The 20,815-nt window shown below is 50.3% G+C and overlaps 1 protein-coding gene and 1 long non-coding RNA gene across 8 annotated transcripts in view; both read left to right on the forward strand.

Annotated features, from left to right (window-relative positions):
* VPS13D (vacuolar protein sorting 13 homolog D) overlaps window positions 1-6,304 on the forward strand; it is a 259,048-nt gene extending 252,744 nt beyond the window's left edge. For all 7 annotated transcript variants that reach the window (XM_040461642.1, XM_040461677.1, XM_040461651.1 and 4 more), the window contains 2 exons: window positions 1,479-1,719; window positions 3,366-6,304. In XM_040461642.1, the coding sequence (XP_040317576.1) occupies window positions 1,479-1,719; window positions 3,366-3,497 (373 nt within the window). In that variant the 3' untranslated portion in view covers window positions 3,498-6,304. The remainder of the gene's footprint in view (window positions 1-1,478; window positions 1,720-3,365) is intronic.
* Window positions 6,305-16,330: 10,026 nt separating this feature from the next.
* On the forward strand, window positions 16,331-20,790 carry LOC121021403 (uncharacterized). Its single transcript, XR_005786531.1, has 3 exons — window positions 16,331-16,453; window positions 17,483-17,698; window positions 20,429-20,790. It is a non-coding gene; the product is annotated as an uncharacterized LOC121021403 (long non-coding RNA).
* The last annotated feature ends 25 nt before the right edge of the window (window positions 20,791-20,815 follow it).

The raw sequence follows: 20,815 nt of genomic DNA on the forward strand, positions 1-20,815 counted from the left end.
GGTGGGGGTGGGCTCCTGGGGAGACGGGGGGGGGGGGGCGTAGGATGCAGACCCCACTCTTACCTCTGCGTAGAGAGCCGAGGGTTTGGCAGTGCTTCTGAAGGTAAGCAGCTACGCATTCAGAAGCGGGGGCAGGACTGGAGGATTCCAGGCAAGCTTCATGGAGGAGTTGGAACTGGGAAATCGTCAGGTGGGGAGACTTTCGATAGGTTGTGCTCTGGCCGGGTGGGGGGGGGGGGGGTGGGGGTCTCTAAGCCTGCAGGCGAGCGGGTGCCCAGCACATGCTTGGGTCTGAAAGGAGACGGGCCCGTGCCCCAGCGGCCCATGCCCGGGCCTCCGTCCCCCGCGTGTTCTGTGACCGCAGAGAAACAAAGCCATCCTGGGACCCCAGTCCCCAAGCAGCTCCGGGGACAGCCTCCCTCGGCCCAGCGACCGCAGTTTGGAAATTCCTCTCAGGACATCAAGTCCCAGGGGGCCAGAGCTTGACAGCCAGCCTGTCGTCAGCTCTTAGTATTCTTGCCGTCATCTGGTCTCTTTTGCTGTCCCTCGACGTCGCCGCCCCATTGTGGAAGGCTGTCACAAGATGCCACAGAGGCAGCCAGGCCCCGGAGAGCTGCCGCGGCGGTTTCCAAGGGTCACTGCCCTTCATTCAGGAGCTGAGCTGAAAGGTTTGACGTGCATAAATTTCCACTTTAAATCTGTGAGCTCCATGGAGGAAGGGGAATGAGATTCCCGGCCCCCCCCCCAGTGGCCCTACAGCCCCTGCAAGTAAGGACTAGAAGTTAGTCAAATCGGGATTATAGCTTCCCTTCAGAAAGCACTTCCAATTTATTAGAGTTTTCTGAACACGCGGGGGTTCTCTGTCACCGAAGCGTGGAGCGGAGACCGGGCTGGGCCACCTCGTTGGAACCGTGACGAGGAAGGACCGGGGTGCACGTGTGCGAATGCTGGAGGCGTCGTGCCGCCTTCTCGCAGCAGCCTGCCTGGGAAACCTCGTTAATTCTGCGTTCCCCCTGCGTCCCCACCACCCCGCCCGTGTGAACGTTGTCAGCGGCTACTTCAGTGGGTATCGAACGGCATTATATTTTCTCCCTCTGTTCTGCCCAGCAAAGCCCGGTTCCATTTCCTCTGGGCCTCAAACTCCCTAAAAACTCTCACTGAAAAAGAAACCCCGCACAGTGCAATTCCAGGGTATAGAATTGTACTGTTGAGCTCGTCCCGAGCTCCTTGGATCCAGCACCCCGTGTACGGGGCCATGTGCTGTACGGGCCCGGGAGGTCACTGACACCCTTAGTCCAGATTTACAGATGAGGGAACTGAGGCTCAAGGGGTGGTAAACGTGAGGGAGCCTGGTCAGGAGCCCACACACCAGGCCGCCTCCCCTTCCTTCGGCTCAGTGACCGGGAGTGGCCCGGCACCGTGGGTCGAGGCCACGTTCCGTTCGGTGTGCCCTTCTGACCTTTCCCCCTCTCTCACAGCTTCATAGCCGTGGAGAACATCGACAGCTACTGTGTGCTCATCTCCTCCAAAGCCGTTTACTTCCTGAAAAGTGGGGACTATGTGGATCGAGAGGCCATCTTCCTGGAAGTCAAATACGACGATCTCTACCACTGCCTCGTCTCCAAGGACCACGGGAAGGTGTATGTGCAGGTGACCAAGAAGGCAGTGAACTCAAGCAGTGGAGTGTCCATCCCTGGCCCTTCCCACCAGAAGCCCATGGTGAGTACCCACCTGGCCTGTCTTCTTCGTGCTGCCCCCCCCTCCCCCCCGAATTGGCGTATTCCGTGGCTGAGAGATAGAAAGGGCCCCCGGATCGCCTCTGCCCTGCTTATGCTTTTCAACAGGGATTCACTTTAGGTTTACGCTGAGCGGTCACTAATCCCCAGGGGTACTGCTTCTCAGTCCTGCATACAGAAGGAGCTCAGTGTGTGCGTTAACTGGGGTGACACTGCCCTCCCAGCTCTACCAGTAACGACCCCACCAGTTCCTCGGCACTTGTGCCTCCACTGCCCGTCGGTACAGCACAGACAGCCGTGCCAGCTCTAGTTAGTGGGGGGGGACCTAACGACGTGATACGTGGGGGGGGGGGGGGTTATCCCTAAAATGCGACTCTTCGGTGCACTGAACCTAAGGTCTTACAGCACATACTGGCTTCTCTGTCGTTTCTCCTCTGTAACAATTGCAAACTTTCCTCTTCTGCACAAAGAAGCAGTATCTAACATAGCGAAGGCCCTTCCCCGGAATAAACTCAAAATAAGTATTTGTGAATAAAATGGATACTTTGCCTCCAAAGGGTACAAGGTACTGTCACGGCAGGACTTGCATTTGAAAGCTATTAGTATTTAATAACGTTCCTATTAATAACCAGCATCCATTAAGGATGTGCCCTGGGCCAGGCTGGATACTAAGTACTTCCTGAGGGTCACGTGCTGTTGTGCTGCCGTCTTTCCCACTTGACTGGTAAGGAGGCTTGGTGAGGGCAAGTGCCTTGCGCGAGGTTATATGGCCAGCGCTGGAAGGAACTGGGGCTTCAAACCCGGGTAGTACGACTCCAGAGCTGGCAGTCTAGACCACTTTGTTTGCCGCTTCCGCTCGGAGAGACCTGTTGGCTCAGCAGAAGCGCGTGTGAGGAGACCCGCCATCTCCATAGTCTGACTTGGAGGCTTTTCGTGAAACCCAGGTGTTCGTCATGCTCACTTTTCACCCGGCATGCCGTGATTTTCAAAGCTGCTCTTGAGAATGATGTGCCATTCAAAATGGCCCTGCTGCTTCTCCCCGGCTCTCTCTACAGATCTGAAACCACAACCAACCTCGCTGGGCCTCTCTCCTCAGAAACCCCTTGACCTTCCCCTGCTCAGGAATGCACTTGGGTTTGGCTTGGCTTGCGCAGGCTCCCCTGGGGTCGTCGGCTTAAGCCAGGGCTGGTAGAGTCACAGAGTTAACACCCAGAAGTTGAGTATTTCCACAAGTTCCTTTTTGTGATGGGGAGCCTTGCCCAGCTACACTTCTCTCCTTTCAAAGCAGCTGAGCAACTCAGCATTCCTGATAGGAAAGGCCTCGAGACGTTAGTTTGAGGATTCCTCTTCCCTCTTTGACTGGCACCAGACATTAGAGTTAGAGGTGAACCCCCTCGGTGCAGCCCTTTCTTCTTGCTCTCGGTCCTGCCTCAGCAGACCCGTCTCCTCAGAGCTGAGGCTCGCTGGCTGTCGGTTAGAGGGCGTCCCAGATGTCAGATAACTGTGGCTTGGCTACCCCGTCACCTGGGACGTATGTCAAAGACGCGGATTCCAGGAATCTGCCCGCGTCCTGTGATTCGTTTGGCCTCCACCTCGGGGGCAGGTCACTCATTCTGTTCTGCTCTCCAGGTCCACGTGAAATCGGAGGGCCTTGCCGTCAAGTTGTCACAAGAGATAAACTATGCAAAGAGCCTTTACTATGAGCAGCAACTTATGTTAAGACTCACTGAAAATCAAGAGCGGTTGGAGCTGGACTCCTGAAAAATCCCAGCTGCCAGAGAGACGCTCGCAGACCCAAGCCCCAAGTCAATCGGGAGGAAAGGCCCAAAGGCTTGGCCTAAATCAGAGGCAAAACCGGAAAAAGGTTGGGGGGTGGGCTGTCAAGGAACGAGGGGACGATACGAACGGAAACCGTATTAATTTGTGGGTGGGTTGGGGGGTTCCTTTAGATTGCGGGGAAGTAATTTTTAAAAGGTATTGGCTGAATAACGTTCAAAAAAAATGTATTGAGATGAATCTAATTTTTAGATTGCCCTGTATTTTGTTAACATGTATATATGTACAACTGTGTGTTTGTAAATATGCAGGAGCGTTTCTGAGCAGGGCCTGTGACGTGTGTAAAGGTTCGTTAGCTGTAAAGTAATATAAAGTTATATTGGATCTTCTGTTGCACTAATTCTGCATGTGTAATTCAGGGTACTCGCTACAAAAAAGGCATTCTTGAAAGGTGAAGAATGTTCCATGTTAGCTTTGGAAACCAGAGTATTTGCAGGAAGAGGACGGAGGGGAGGTGGGCGGCCTCGAGGCTGGAGCGGGAGGGCAGCCCCCAAAGGAGGTGGCTCAGAAACCAACCCGTCTTTTATTTATTTGCCACCCTACCCCACCCCCCCCTTTAAGGGTAGTTCCTAGATTGTCACAGATTCTTTTCCCTCCATCTGTCTGTTTGGCTTTGTCCTGACTAGCCTTGCACACACACACACCAGCATTGTAAGTCTGTCTTGGGATGTTGTCAGAGAGGATCAGTTTGAAACACCGGTAGGCTCTGTTGATTTCGAAGGGGAGGAAAAAAAAAAAAAAAATCTCACACAACTGTTTGTTTTAACAAATCAGAAATCCACAGATCTATCAGAAGCCCACAGTTAAGAATGCCCGCCTTTCCTTTCGGAACAACAACAACAAGGAGAAAGTCCTAGAACTCTTTTCTCTTTTGATAAAGCCACAGGCAAGCACCACAGCCGCCCAGCCCTGGGCTCAGTGATGGCAACACTGGGACAAGAAGGGAGAGAGAGCGCCTCAGAAAAGGGAATGAAATCCGAGTATTAAAAAGCTGTTTTGCAAGTTTTTTGTGGAACCGAGATTTGGCTAAAACATCTCTTGTCCTCAGTGTTAAATTCCAGCCAGTAGCAAGGCCCGGTATGAGGGCCCTCTTCTGCCTGGGTCTTGTTCTTGTTGTTGGAATAAACAGGTTGGGAGCGGGAGCTCACTCTAGAATGAATGACTAGCCTTGTGATTTTAACGTTTTCGTTTTAATAGAACTAATCGGTTTCAACAACCTCGTCCCATGTGGCGGAGATCGAAAATTACTCAGTGGATCAGCGGATGTGTGCAAGGTTTGGGTGTTTGTAACTCTTGACCCAAACCCTTCCAAGACTCACATGAAGCTGATCTGTCCATCTCACCATCCCTCCCCTCTGCGCACATGCGCGTGTGCGTGCGTGTTTTTCAAGAAGCAGGAAGGGAGCTTTAGCACAAGCGCTCGAGAGCTCTAGCTCGGTGGGGTTTTCGAGGACCGCCTTGAACCCCAAGGTCTGTGTGGTCTTCGCCGACTCTAAGTTGGTGGGTTGCCGCGTTGAAGCTTAGCTCGCGAAGGGTTGGGGTGGGTTTGGGTTTGTCGTTTGTTGGCGTGTTTTGGTTTTTTTTTTTTTGCTGGGTGCCAGTCGTGACTGCGTCCCCTCACGCACAAGATCCCCAACAGGGTGACCTGTGTCTTCCTCACCAGCCTCCTCCTCTGCGCCCCACAAGTCTGCCTTGTGATTTTTGTCATCACTGACCCACTGCCAGAGATCACCGTCCCTTAAAGGTGAAACTCTCAGAAGGGTTGATTGTTTGCCTCAGTGAGCCTTCTGTCGCTTTCTGGAATGAAGTCGGTGGAATTTCGTAAGACTGACGAGGGCGGCCTTGGGTCCCCCAACCCCCCCCCCCCCCCCCCCCCCCCGTGGCAGCTGGGCCGCAGCAAGCCGGTGGAGGGCGCAACGCTGCTTCCTGAGGGACCCAGGGAGGTGTTCGGATGCCCTCCTCTGGGCTCCTTTCTAACGTTAGCTCTAGAAACAGTCGCGCCTCTCGGTGGGTCATGCGAGCCCTCGCTGCTGAAGGGGCCTGAGAAGAGGCTCCCCCTAAGAGCTCCCTCACGCCAGCCACGGTGGGAAGGCTTCGGTGGGGCTCTGGACTTCGTTTCCTGCTTGGCCAGGAAAAAATTCAAAGCTCTGAAGGAAGCAGGCCCTGCCCCTGGCTCCTTGAATGCCCCATTTCTTTTTCAATTGGTGTTTAGCCCTTGATGTCTGAGACTTTGTTATGATAATTTCTACCGATTTTCATGCTGTCCCAAATACCCAGTTTCTCTCTGAGGAAAGTAAAATAAATTGAATAAGGAGAAATTGGATAAGGAGAAATCAAAAGCCATCCTAATTCCCTGACCAGGCATGGTTGGCAGACCCAGCAGGGCCCTGCGGCCAGTGCTGCTGCTCTGCCCCCGGGGAGGGCTCCCCCGAGGGGCTCAGGCCGATCCCCTGCGCCCACCGACCGACCAGAGGGCAGGAAAGCAGACCTCTCAGCAGCCCCAGCTCGGTGGGTACTCACCTGGGTGTTCAGAAGGTTCTAGGGCCACTGTGTTTTTAAGCATCATCTGTGCCTCAAAATACCATAGTAGCTGCTTGATAAAATCCTGGTTCTCCACTGTGTAAACATGATTCTATACAATCACCCATCTGTTAAGACTCTTTCGTCTGTGTCTCATATCAGAGTCGTTATTTTTCTTCCTGTGGAATAAAATGCTTTATCAACTTCCCAGACAGGTCGTTCTCTTCTGGTTTCTTGGTGTTGCGCAGATTCTAGAACCGGTGCCGGTGATCGATGCCAGACACATCCTGACGTTCACAGGAACACAAAACCTGTCCCCTCGCTCCAGGGAAGCGTGATCCTGGGGCAGATCCTCACCTTGAACATTATTTCACTTTCCAAGAGTAAGCCGCCCGTTCCGTGCTCCAAGCCCGGTTTTGTGCGGCCAGCCTCTCACCCCACCACTCAGGCGAGCAGCCTGGGCCCCGGCAGGGAGGAACTTCTCCTATTTGCTGAGAAGGGGAGACCCCAGGAGGAAGAGCTTTGGAGCTCACTTTGCACGTGTTAAGTTCAAGGTGCCTGCTTGATGCAGAAGGCAGTGGGGCCCACGAGTCTGGAGCTCAGAGAGGTGAGTCCAGGCCAGAGGCGCCCAATTGGGAAAAATCAGCACACGTATGACAAGCGGAGCCTGGATGAAATCCCCAAGGGAGTTGAGGGGGAGTAGCGAAGAAAAGAGGCCCCGGATCTGAGCCCTGGGGCTCCCCAAAGTCTAGAATTGAGACAGACGGAGGGGAAGAGCACAGGAGATGGCAGGAGCATCCACAGACACAGACGTGAAGCCAGGAGGGCGCGGGTCCTGGAAGCCGAGTCCAGAAAGGTTTCAGAAGGAGGGAGGCTATTAAATGCTGCTGATAAATCAGGTGGGTTGAGGACTGGCAACACTAGGTTTCCAGCATCGAGGTCACCGGAGCCTTCTAGAGCAGTCTGAGTAGCGCGGAGAGGCTAAGAGCCAGATTGCGCTGGAGTCAACAGGAAAATGGGCGGGGGGGGGGAAGCCGGAGACAGCGCACGTTGACAGCTCTGTGGAGTAAGCTGGCCGTGAACAGAAGGAGAGACGTGGCTGGTACTTCGAGAAAGGGTGGGGGCAATAATAAAGAAAGACAGTGAAAGGGGACAAGGGAGACTGGCCAGGAAGAGGGGTGGATGTGGTAGAAACTTCAGAAGATCCTCGTTTCCTCATTTCCGTTGCTTCTCTTTGGTCACATCAGCAGAGAGGTGATGGAGGTGGGGGGGTGGGGGGTGACGGAGACCTGGAGGAGGAAGGGAATACAAAACTGAAGTCACTGAAGATCATGGGCAAGGGAGCAGACAGGGAAGTATGTGCAGTGGGTCAGCCAGGAAACATGGAGGGCTCGTTTGAGGTTGGGGATCATGAATTTAAGGGGAGACCAGGCAGCCTAGCTCTGGTTTCCTCCAGCCACACTCAGCTGCACGATTCAGCGTGGAACGGGCAAAGAGTTGGATTAATTGAGAAGTGTCCCATCCTGCCCATTCAGATGCCCCAGTCCCCGTTGCCCACGGGAGCTCAATAAGAGTGAGCCTGTCAGAAGCCAACGTCAGACAGAAATCTGAGAACGCAAAAGAAGGGAGGGGCTACACTCTCCAAACCAAAGCACACACCCAAAGAAGGCGCCCTTCCAAGTGGGAGAGCTTCTGGGAGGTGTGGCTCATGTCCCCAAATGCAGGACCGCACAACCTGAATCCTGCAGGGGCTCCAGGACAGGGGGACAGTGTTCGAAGACACGCCGTCCGGGCCCTCTAGGCCTTGGAGACACTTGGCACAAGAAGGGGGTGCGTGGGACATCGACCTTTCTCAATGGTGGCATGCCACCAGTTCACTGAGACCAGGTCCTAAGCAGTGGTTACTGATCCAAGCTGCTTTTCTCTGATGGCCGGGGGATGGTTCGAGCAATCGGAGACACCGAAGAGAGAGCTCCTCGCTGCTGGATGGTCCTGCTGGAACTTTTCCAATTAGTTTAGATTCTCTCCATACAAATGCAAGCCAAAAATTCGAGTCCACGTATCTGTTACCATATGAAAGCAGGTAGTGCGGTATTATTTGTCCCTTTCTGCCCCTGCATATCCCCCACGGATACCGCGTGCACTGCCCATGTTCTCCCTGCGTGTGTGCACAGCTATATACACACGGGGAGACGTACTCACACGTGTTTTCCCGGCATTGTTTGCAACTTCTCAGCGTTCTCTCCAATGCTGCCGTTCTGTAATTGACTCAACTACTTCCGTGGTGACGGTCTCTCGCTTCGCTTTCCGTCCACCGCACCGTGCCCCCCCACCCCCACCCCAGAGCAAGGCTCCGGTGAACATCCCCGTTTTTGTGTGTTTGCACCACATTTCCACACGGTAGACCCCTCGGGGCCGGTTGCAGCTGGGGGTATACACAAGATCATTTTCCAAAAATGCTGCCGGGGTCCTCCCGTAGCATCTGCAGGATTGACCCGGCTGATGGGTACAGGGTGGGGTCCTGTCTTCAGTTTGCATTTCCCTAGCAGCGAATTAGGCCATCTTCTCATCTGGACCGACTTGTTAGGAATGGCTGCTGAGTTACAGCAGTTGCCCTTTCAGCATCTAGCCTTAGCACCGTATTGTTTTTTCTCCTCACCTCGTTCATGATGTTGATAGATTTCCTGATAGGTACCACCCTTACTCCGTAGAATAAGCCCCATTTGCTCAGAATGTGTTCATTTGTTATTCTTTTGATACATTTCCTGGCTCTGTTTGCTAATATTTTTGAGTCTTTGCATCTTTAAAGTGAGGGCTCCATAATTTTCTCCCTATCTGCAGCAGATTTTATCATTTAAATTTTGCCGCAGGGATGCCTGGGTAGATCAGTCAGTTGGGCATCCGACTCCTTATTTCGATTCAGGGCAGGATCCCAGGGTTGTAGGATGGAGCCCCACATTGAACATGGAGTCTGCTTAAGATTCTCTCTCAAGGGCGGGGCGCCTGGGTGGCTCAGTCGGTTAAGCGGCCGACTTCGGCTCAGGTCACGATCTCACACTCCGTGAGTTCGAGCCCCGTGTCGGGCTCTGGGCTGACCACTCAGAGCCTGGAGCCTGTTTCAGATTCCGTGTCTCCCTCTCTCTCTGACCCTCCCCCGTTCATGCTCTGTCTCTCTGTGTCTCAAAAACAAATAAAAAAATTTTTTTTAAATAAAATAAAAAATAAAATAAAATAAAAGATTCTCTCTCAAGGGGCGCCCTGGTGACTCAGTCGGTTAAGTAGCCGACTTCGGCTCAGCTAGTGGGTTCGAACCCTACATCAGGCTCTGTGCTGACAGCTGGGAGCCTGGAGCTTGCTTCAGATTCTGTGTCTCCCTCTCTCTGCCCCTTCCCCATTTGCACGCACGCACTCTCTCTCAAAAAAAAAACTTAACATTGAAATAAAATTCTAAGATTCTTTCTTTCCCTCTGCCCCTCTCCCCTGCTCATGTGCTCTCTCTAAAATAAATAAATAAATAAATAAATAAATAATTCTCCTGCCTTCATAAAATGGGTTAGAGAGATGGCCACCATTTTCTATGGCTTGTGATACTTAAATTACATGACAATTTCCTGTTCTAACGTTTTGAAGTTACATGGCAGGTTCTAGACTCTTCTCCAACGGCTCCCCTTCATCATCACACCCCTGTGCCTTCTGCTGATTGGAACGTTCAATGTCCATTTCTCCATGTGTCCATTTTGGTGGCAGGTTTGGTTTTTAAAATCCTCCGGTTCGTGTAGGGTTTTTAGTGTGTTGCCATAGAATTGCGTGTGTACCTCCTGAGCCTCTTTCCTATTCTTGATCTTGAATATTTGTTATTTACTGTTCTTTTCAAAGAACTGGTTTGGGGTTTCTCTGCTGTTTTGTTGATTATGTCTAGCTTGTTTTGATTTATTTTACTCTTTTTTTGCTTTCTTTATTTTATTAAAAAAAGAATTTTTTTTAACGTTTGTTTATTTTTGAGACAGAGCGTGAACGGGGGAGGGGCAGAGAGAGGGGGAGACCCAGAATCCGAAGCAGGCTCCAGGCTCCGAGCTGTCAGCACAGAGCCCAACGTGGGGCTTGAACCCACAGACTGTGAGATCACGACCCGAGCCAAAGTCGGAAGCTCCACCAACTGAGCCATCCGGGCGCCCCTCCTTTTTTGCTTTGTAAGATAAATACATGTTTTGTTTTGTTTTGCGTCAACCTTTCTTTTGAAACAATGATGGCAGGTTTAGGTTATCGATTTTCTTCTGAATACAGTTTTGTTTATCTCAGGTTTTGCCATTAAGTGTTCTCTCTGTCGCTTTCTCTGTAGTTTTTACTTGGACTTTAGGTTTCTTCTTTGAGCGAAAAGCTACCTAGGAATAGGCCATTTCTAAATATAAAAAAAAAAAAAAAAACTGTCCTTGCTAAATCAAATATTATTGGATTATAATCAGTAAGTATAACCTGAACTTTTCTGTATTAAAAAATTTTTTTGCTGCAGCTTTCTTTTTGTCCAAGTCCTTGATCAATTTTTATAAATGTTCCATAAGCCTAGGAAACGAAAGTTTGCTCTCCCTTCAGGCCTGTAAAGACAGGTGCACACCTACAAACATACCTCCTTAGGTAGGTAGGAGTTTAAGTTCATAGACTGTATTAACCAAACCCTGTATGGTCTTACTTCTTTTTGTGTGTGTCAGAGAGCCCTGACCCACATCTTCAAATGGCCAGAGGAGCGACTGCTAACTTACGCCGTACTCCCCCGGAAGGTGGCAAGCGTTGAAAGTAAACAAACAGAGGAAAGAAGAAGGAAACAGCAGCCTTCATTAGGCTGCCTCCAAGCAATCCAGTTGGAGCTTTGGAAGGATTTGGTGCTGGAACAATAATAGCCCTACACAGCTGTGTCCCTTCCCCTGGGAGCCGGGAGCCGGGCCACCCACTCGTCGCTCCAAGGAGCCCGCCCATGTCCTCCCACAGCCCCGGCCAGAGCAGCACGCCCGGTGTCAATAGTTCCCAGGGGGTAATAAAACTTCACACCTCCTGCGTATTCTGGGCTGCCTCAAAAACACGAAAAAGTCATGGGTACGTTTTGCCTGGGAGGGAAGGTACGCATCTAGACCAAATTGACCCTTGGAAGCCCTGGGCTACCGAGCCCCGGAGGGAAGGGGGGTGGGGAGGTGCCGAGATCGACTCCCGGGACTTTAGGGGGTGGGGAGGGGAGTCCTGCCTTTGGCGTGCGTTTTCCTAAGACACTCAACTTCAGGGGTACACGGAGACTTCTGGGAAGTTTGGCCCAGCCCACAGAAAGGCAACTCCATTCTGTCTGGCGGTTTGTCTGCAGAACCACCCGTCCCTGTGTGTGCCCAGTGTGTGCCCTGTGTGTGCCCAGACAGCACAGCTCCCGACCTCTGCCCCTCCAACAACAGGGAGACACTGGCCACCCTTGTCACGAGTATCCGCCTGGGTCCAGGCTCCGTACTGGGTGCCGGGGATATGGGATGAGTAGGGGGACACGCTCACCGCCCTCCTGGGCTAGTGGACCTCAGGGTGGGGCACGGAAGACCTCACTGGGGAAGAGGCAGGTGGCCGGAGTCCAGAGGGCTGAAAACTAGTGGTGCAGAGGAAAGAGCGGCGCTCGTATGAAGTTCTGGACGTAGGAGCACATTTGAGGTCCAGGACCTCTGGACAGACTGGAGTGCAGTGAGCTGAAGCTGAAGAGAGGTGGCCGGGGGCCAGGCCACGCTGGACTTCGCAAACTGTATGGGCAAAAGTTTTCAGCAGAAGATTTCACTGCAAAACTGGCATCTAAAAAAAATACCTCTCTAGTGGGGCGGGGCACCTGGGTGGCTCCGTTGGTTGAGCGTCCAAATCTTGATTTCTGCTCAGGTCATGATCCCAGGGTCTTGGGATCAAGCCCCATGTTGGGCTCTGCACTGAGCATGGAGCCTGCTTAAGATATTCTCTCTCTCTCTCTCTCTCTCTCTCTCTCTCTCCCTCTCCCCCTCTCCCTCTCTCTCTCTCTCTCTCTCTCTTTCTCTCCCTGCCTCCCCCGCCCCTCTCTCTCAAAACCCTCTCTAAAAAATAGATTAATTAATGGGGTACCTGGGTGGCCCAGTCAGTTAAGCATCCGACTTCGGCTCAAGTCATGATCTCGCGGTCCGGGAGTTCGAGCCCCGCGTCGGGCTCTGGGCTGACAGCTCGGAGCCTGGAGCCCGCTTCGGATTCCGTATCTCCCTCTCTTTCTCTCTCTGTCCCTCCCCTGCTCACACTCTGTCTCTCAAAAATAAATGTTAAAAATTTTTTGTAAAAAATAGGTTAATTAAAAAAAAAAAAATGCTCTCAGGCTGCAGAATGGAGCCTGGATGGAAGGAGTCCAGAGTGGAAGACTGTTGCACTAGTCCAGGTAAGAAATGATGGGGACAGTGGAGATAGAAGTGTATAGACAGGATAGACTTTTGAGGGAAAACAGAGAAGATGGAGGGATGGATCTAATGTAAAGGGTGAGGGGAAAAGAGGGATCAAGGATGGTTCCTAGGTTTCCGGCCGGCCGGCCGAAGTAACCAGGTACCCGGTGATGTGATTACCAAGATGGGGAAGTATCATAAGAGCTGGATGTTTGTGGTTGGTCCATTTACTGACTCTTCGATATGTGTTGGATGCTAAATGAATGCGTGACTGTCTTCTCAGGTTTGAGATGTCAGTGACCTATTAAGCAGATAGAGGGCAGTTCAGAGCTGGAGAGAGTGGCTTGCCAGTGAGCAGCAGTCACGGGAGTTGATTGGATTATGGAAATGATGCTGATGTGTTGATTTAATGAAAATGTGCTTACTACGGGGCAAGTATTTAAGAAAAAACATCTGCCATAGAGATCTATAACCAAAAAAAAAATCAAAATTCAAGCCATTGAGTAAAGATAAACTACATATTAAAAGATGAACTAGTTATGCCCTTCTTTGTACTTTAATACTTATTTAATTTTTACTAACATCTTTTAAAAGTTCAATAAAATTGGGGCGGCTGAGTGGGTCCGTCAGCTAAGCATCCGACTCCTGATTTCAGCTCAGGTCATGAGCTCATGGTTTGTGAGTCTGAGCCCCAAGTCAGACTTTGCACTGACAACAAGGAGCCTGCTTGAGGTTCTCTCTCTCCCTCTAAATAAATAAATAAATATATATATAAATAAATAAATAAATCACCACTGTTTTAGAAGCTTAAGATTTTTCACAGCATTTCTGGTTACTATTATTTGTTTCATTCATGATTATTACTAAAGATACCTTTGCTATATTGAGGAGGGGAATCCTCGGAGTTTCAAGTACACTCGATACACCATTGGTCCAAGGTCAGGATCCTTGGGGATGTCTAGGTCTGCCATCCCCAAAGATGGGGTAGACCCTGGGTCAGACAACCAGGGAGACGGGACTGAACTAAGACTTCCAATGGCGCTGATGAGAGGAGTTCACAGAAGGCTGGGAGCACAGAGCACACTTCAGGTGCAGCCTAAATTGGGGGAGGGAAAGGCAAATGAAAGAGGTGAGGTACAGAATGAAAGGACCCTGGAGTGGAACTTTGTTCTAGTTTGGAATTAACTGGTTTTCAATCCTTGGCCCGCCTTGCCCCGCCATTCACTAATCCCATCCACTTTCAGCTCTTTTCCATTTTCTTTTAGTACCTACCACATGTTTCTAACCTATTCTTGATTTCTTCCCATCAGAGGTGTTATCTACTGATTTTCTACTCTGGAGGATTAGATTTTAGTTCTTTCTACCCCATCGCTACCCTCCCCCCCCACACGCACACACACAATACTCCACACTGAAAAAAGAAAAGAAGGACATCATCACAGATCCTATAGACATTTAAAGGGGAACAAGGGGATATTATGGATAACTTTTTGCCTTTAAATCTGATAACTCAGATAAAATGGGCACATTTCTTTTTTTTTTTTTATTAACGTTTATTTATTTTTGAGACAGAGAGAGACAGAGCATGCACGGGGGTGGGGGGGGGGGGCAGAGAGAGAGGGAGACACAGAATCTGAAATGGGCTCCAGGCTCTGAGCTGTCAGCACAGAGCCCGATGCGGGGCTCGAACTCGCGGACTGCGAGATCATGACCTGACCCAAAGTCAGATGCTTAACCAACTGAGCCACCCAGGCGCCCCAAAATGAGCACATTTCTTAAAAGATACAAATTACCAGGCATCTGGGTGGCTTAGTCGATTGAGTATCTGACTTTTGATTTCAGCTCAGGTCATGATCCCAGAATTCTGGGATTGAACCCTGCATGGAGCCTGCTTTAAGATTCTCTCATTCTCTCCCTTTCTCTCTCTCCTCTCCTCTCCTCTCCTCTCCTCTCCTCTCCTCTCCTCTCCTCTCTCTCTCTAAAAGAAAAAAAAAGAAACAAATCACCAAAATTGACAGAAGAAATAGGACATCTGAATAGCCCTGTATCTATCAAAGAAAATTTGTAATTAAAAACCTTCCCACAAAGAATAGTCTAGGCCCAGATGGCTTCATTTGTGAATTCAAACAAACATTCAAGGAGAAATTAATATCAGTCCTATACAAACCCTTTCAGAAAACAGAAATCACTTCCAAATCATTTTATTACTCTGACACCAAAACCAGACAGCGGTCTTACAACACAAGAAAACTAAAGACCAATATCCCTCAACACAGATGCAAAATTTCTTAACAGTTCTTTAGCAAATAAACTCAGTGAGTCATGTAACCCAATTGAAATTAAGCAAACATTTCAACAAACACTTCACAAAAGAAATATACAGAGGGCCCAAAAGCACATGCAAAATGTGCAGTCTCACATGCAGAGAACTGCCGATCACCACCACAATGAAATACCACTACACGCCTGTAGAAACGTTGAAGTTAAAACATCTGACGGTAGCAAGTATTGGCAAGGTGTGGAACACATGGAATGCTCCTACATGGCTGGTGGGAATGCAAAACAGTCAAACCAGTTTGGAAAACAGCTTGGAAGTTTCTCGAAGAGTTAAGCACACTCACCGTCCGACCCATCCGTTCTACGAGTTGTCTACTCAAGAGAAATGGAAATACGTCAACACGAAGACTTACACACAACTGGTTAATTGTAATAACCAAAAACATCCATCAATAGGTGAATGGATTTAAAGAAATGCAGCGCGCCTGGGTGGCTCGGTCTTTTAAGTATCCGACTCTTGGTTTCGCCTCAGGTCGTGATCTCACGTTTCGTGGGTTTGAGCCCCGCGTCAGGCTCCATAATGACAGTGTGGAGCCTGCTGGGGATTCTCTCTCCTCTCTCTCTGCTCCTCCTCCGCTTGTGTGTGCCTGCGTGTACTGTCTGTCTCTCTCAAGAGTAAACTTTAAGAAGTAAATATTTTAAAATGCAGTACAACGTAAGAATGGAATACTACTGGGCCAGCGACATGAGCATACTACTAACACACATGGTGAGAGACAGAAGTTTCCTTAGGGAACCATTGAGATAGTCCAGGCAAAAGAACAGACACAAAAGAAGAACCGACCCAGTACTTTGGGGGTATGTGACCAGAAGGGAAGGACGAGGTCATGGCACTTTGTAGATTGGACATTCGCCCTTGTTGCCTGACCAGATATCAGTTCTCCCTTCTTCTGGAAGTAGACCCTACATTCCTTTCGGGGAACCATCTCTCACCCACTCTCTGCCCTTGCAGCTCGAGACAGGCTCCAGCCCCTGTGGGAGATGCGTGAACTCCGTCCTGGCCAGCCACCCAACCTACTCTTCCTGGTGACTGTTTGCATATGTATATAATCCATTTGCCAATCGGTGCAATCCTATCTCTGGATACAGGGACCAATTCTGGAATGGACACGTGGTCCAATCAGGGTGAATCCAGGGAGTTGAGCAGAAGTCAGCAGGGAGAGATGCTTGCTTTCCACTGGGCTTGAGTCTGGAGCTGGCAGGAACCAACACGTCTGTAGGGCCAGCCCCAGAGTGAAGCAAAAATGGAGAGAGGCTCACCCCAGAGGTGAAGGGATGCCAGGTCCTGAGGACATCACTCGAGGCACCGGGCTTTGCGTAAGTCTGTTCAAAGGTCCATTTGCTTACGAAGGTCACTTGCAACCTATGGGTCTTGACCGCACTTTTTTTTTAATGTTTATTTTTGAGAGAGAGGGAGGGAGCAAGTGGGGGTAGGGGAACAGAGAGAGAGAGAGAGAGAGAGAGTCTGCACTGTCAGCAGAGAGCCCAACGTGGGGCTCAAACTCACAAACCGTGAGATCATGACCCGAGCAGAAACCAAAAGTCGGACACTTAACCCACTGAGCCACCAGGCGCCCCCCTTGACAACACTTCTTGTACATGGAAAACTGGGAGGTGAGTTCCATTTTGGACCCAGTAAACGTGGGGCCTAGGGTCACCCCAGGTAGCAGGTGTTGAAAAGAGAGATGTAGGAGTCCTTCCTTTGGAGACAATGGTTTAAATAAACTGTAGAATAAATGACGGTGCCCAGAGAGGGCACAAGGTGACAAGGGACATGAGCTGAGGTCAGAGCCCCGGGGAGACCTGATGAAGGGTTTGGGAGGGAGGAGGAGCCAGGGAAGGTCAGTAAACTGGGGGGGGAGGGGTGATGGGGGGAGGGGGGGATGTTCCATGGGAAGGGGCTGGGGAGGGAGAGACCGGGCAGTGATGCCCAGCTCTCCTGTGAGGTCAGTCAGGTTGAGTAAGACCAAAAAGAAACCAATGATGTGGAAACTAGGCCGTCGGTGACCGTCACCGGGGAATTGTGGGTGTCCACACAGGAGCCAAAGGTGAAGAAGTAAGTGTAGAGGTCTCCGAAATTTGACCATAGGAGAGAGAGAGAGAGAGGGTGTTTTTCCTTTAAGATGCGTTCCGAACAGAACAGCGGGGAGGTGGACGAGAAAGAAGCAGCCAGGGGGGAAGGGGACAGCGAAGGAGAGAGAAGACTGAGGGGTGGGCAGAACGCGAGGAAGTAGAATCTCAGTCTGGGGGCAGGAGGCCTCAGAGCAAAGAGCAGGCCTCTGCTTCGGAGCCACGTCAGTTGCATTATGATACATTAATCGGTGTGTTTTATGTTCCCAGTTTTGTTTTCTGGGGGGGTTTGTTTGTTTGTTTTGGGGAGGCGCTGGCAGGCGAAGGCTGTGAGGGCAGTTAGACCAGAACAAGGTTGTTAACCTGGCCCGGCGCCACTGAGTGCCCGGGACTAAGGAAGGGCTGGGGAGTGGGGTGGGCGGGACGTCTTTGGAAGATTCTGGTTCTTTGTGGCTGCCCTCTGAGTTTGCCGCAAAGGGTCTGGGGGGGGGGGGGGGGGCGGCGGCGGGGGTGGTGGTGGCGGTGAGTGTTGGTTCAGTGAGACCGTCCATCAGGAATGATCTCGGGCTGCAGGGCAAGAGCAAGGACTGACTGGAACCACCTTGACTCAACGATGACCTTCAAAGCCTAGTGGTCGCTGCTCACCTTTGCCTCCCGCATCGCTTGTGCCTTCCCTTTTGACTGACGCTCTAGCCTGGAAACATTCAAGAAGAGATTCTGAGAAGTGCAGTGCTTGGCTTTACCAAGTAGATGGAAATTGCCCCATAGAAATGTCATAATGCAAGTCACGTACGTAATTTAAGATTTTCTAGGAGCCACATTTTACAAAAAGGAAAAGGAAATTGAAAATTAATTTAATTTTAATTTGTTTTAATGTTTCTTTTATATTTTGAGAGAAAGAGAGAGAGAGACAGAGCACAAGCAGGGGAGGGGCGGTGAGAGAGCGAGACACAGAATTCGAAGCAGGCTCCAGGCTCTGAGCCGTCAGCACAGAGCCTGACGTGGGGCTCGAACTCACGAACCGCGAGATCATGACCTGAGCTGAAGTCGGATGCTTAACTGAGCCACCCAGGTGCCCCCCAAATTAATTTTAACAATATGTTTAACTCCTGTCCAAAATATTGTCATTCAGTGTGTAATCAGTATAGACCAGGATTAATGAGATGTTTTGCATTCTTATTTTGCACTACATCTCCAAAATCTGGTGTATGTTTTACGCTTCCAGAGTATCTCCATTCAGACTAGGCACGTTTCGGTCGGCACAGGTAGCTGGTGGCCGCCAGACTGGACAGAGTAGAAGCAGATGACCGGGCAATCCACTGGTGGCTGTTACCCAGAAACGCGAAACGCTTTTGGAAGTGGCCGGCTCCTGAGCCCTCAGGGCACACAGGCCGGGGACTTAGTGTGAAAAACCCTGTTCAAGGAATGTGCACCTGGCTCAGGCTGGGGAGCGGCCTTCATCCTTCTTGGCCAGCACATCATCTGCTCCCTGTCTAGCCTGATAGAAACTAGCTGTGTCCCATGACGGTGACCCCACCTGACTGTGCACGTGGACATAATCCTTTGTAATAGCTCAGGGCACTCCCAAACCCATCAAGAGGGCTGGACTGCAGAAGGGTGGCTGAAGGTGGTACCTAGGGGCACGATGCCCTTCCCTGTGCTGGATAGAGCTGAACCAGCTGCACGGTGGTGGGTACCAGAGTGTGGACAGAGTCGCCACCTGGCAAGGCTCCTCTGCCCAGGCCCTCCTGGATCCCCTCCTGTGGCCATAAAAGTCACCATGGAGATTCACGCCTCTGAGTGAAGTCCTTGGTGCTCGGGAGTCTCTTGGATGAGGGGCAGATTGCTATCAGATATTCAACCTTGGTTTGTGGGGGTCATGAATCTGCTTAGTTTCGGAGTTCTGTGGGAACACACTGGGATGAGAGGAGGGGTGAGGAACAGTCGAGAAGGCAGGGAAGACTCCCACAGAAAGAATGCAGGGCTCGTAGGCTCCGCGTTGCTGCAGAAGCAGAAGGCAGAGAGGGAAGGAGGGTGCTGAGGTGAGCTGTCAGCCTTAAGGAAGGTTAGTTCAAGTCTAGTTGGCCACGAAATCTTGGGAGCTTCTCCACTGAAGACCCCTGGAGATCAGAAGGGGGAAGAAAGCCATCTGTTTTGCTCCAGGAGCCTGGCGGGGTTTGCTAACCACCAATATCAGATTGGGCGACAACAGCAAACCAAATCAAGGCTTCTGGCCAGCTGCCCAGGGTGTTTAAAGTCCCCGCAGAGAGGCAGGCGATGCACACGTGGAACAGGACAGGGGAAGAGCAAGGCCTCGGTGGCCAGGTCTGACCCAAAGTCTCCCTTACGCCCGCCTGTGCCCGTGTGCCTCAGTGGCAGACTTCAGTTCATTTCAGAAAGGTGACACCGATTACATTATTTTGGTAGGAGGCATCCTACCGGCTCACACTTTGACCCTCAGCTTTGTCCTGTTAATCTAGTTACCTCATCAAGAGAGGCCTCACAAAGGACGACAGAGAATGGTCTGTATTCGTGTTTTGATTCAATAACTCATGATACTGAAAGTACGTCCACAGACTGAAAACCGGAATGGTGAGTCACTGGTCGTAAACTACCGGCAGTAGAGTGTGGCCTTTCCGTCTAAAGCACAAAGTGGGTACTTTGCAAAGGTGACCGGCAGACTTACCCAGTGCTCACCTCCTGTCACCTTAGCCTAGTCTCTGGTCACATTGCTGGATTTAAAGTTCCTGCAAATTTTCTTGACGGGATTTCTGAAACACAGTTATCTAGAAGAGAAAATGTAGTTAGTATTTAGAAAGGGAACAGGAAGTAGACTATGTGAGTACTGTTAGTTACACACTGTCTCCTGCCGTCTGTGTTTGTTTTTATTTGTGCTTTCTTATATTTTTCCTCCCTCCCACTCTTACCATTCAGAATCCAGTTCCCCTCCCTGGTTTCTTATGTATTTTTCCAGGGAGACACACACACACAGACTGCCTGCCTATCTATCTACCTACCTACCTACCTATCATCTATTTATCTATCCAGGCAATGACATATATACCTATATATTTTGCTTGGTCTTTTCATTTTTATTCTTTACAAAAATTATAGCACACTATTGCCTGGCTTTTTTTTTTTTTTTTTTTTCTTAATACAACTTGGCGGGGCACCTGGGTGGCTCAGTCGGTTGAGTGTTCGACTTGGGCTCAGGTCATGATCGCACAATCTGTGAGTTCGAGCCCCGCGTCGGGCTCTGTGCTGAGAGCTTGGAGCCTGGAGCCTGCTTCGGATTCTCTCTCTGCCTCTCTCTCTGCCCCTCCCCCACTCATGCTCTGTCTCTCTCTCCCCGTCAAAAATAAACATTAAAAAAAATAATAATACAACTTGGCTCTCAGTCCATATCAGCACATAAGGACCTTTCTAATTTTGTTGAGTAGCAGCATGATTTTCATTGTACAGATATGCCATAATTTATTTAACCAATCCCCTACTGATGGTCACTTATGGTGTTTCCAGGCACCTGTTACAGACAAAACTGTAATGAACCACCTTGGACAGACCTTTCCCGACATGAAAGTTAAAGTCCTAGAAGAGGAATTGTTAGATCCTTTGTGCATTTGTAATTTTGATACATATTGCCAAACTACCCTCCATAGAGTTCTTACTAACTTACAGATTGACATGAACAAGGATGCATTTTCCCACACCCTTACCAATGCAGTGTGTTGGCAAGTGTTTTGATATTTGCCAATTTGGGGAGAAATGAGCATCTCCTTATAGTTTTAACATGGACTTCTTTTGTGAGAAATTATGTTTCGGAGCTGTTTCCTTTTCTGTGAGTCAATTGCTTTTAAAAATCTTTTCAACTGAGAACAAACTGAGGGTTGATGGGGGGTGGGAGGG

Source organism: Herpailurus yagouaroundi, unplaced genomic scaffold (genome assembly GCF_014898765.1).
Source record: "Herpailurus yagouaroundi ecotype Mexico unplaced genomic scaffold, PumYag 77, whole genome shotgun sequence".
In the NCBI taxonomy this organism is placed as follows: domain Eukaryota; kingdom Metazoa; phylum Chordata; class Mammalia; order Carnivora; family Felidae; genus Herpailurus; species Herpailurus yagouaroundi.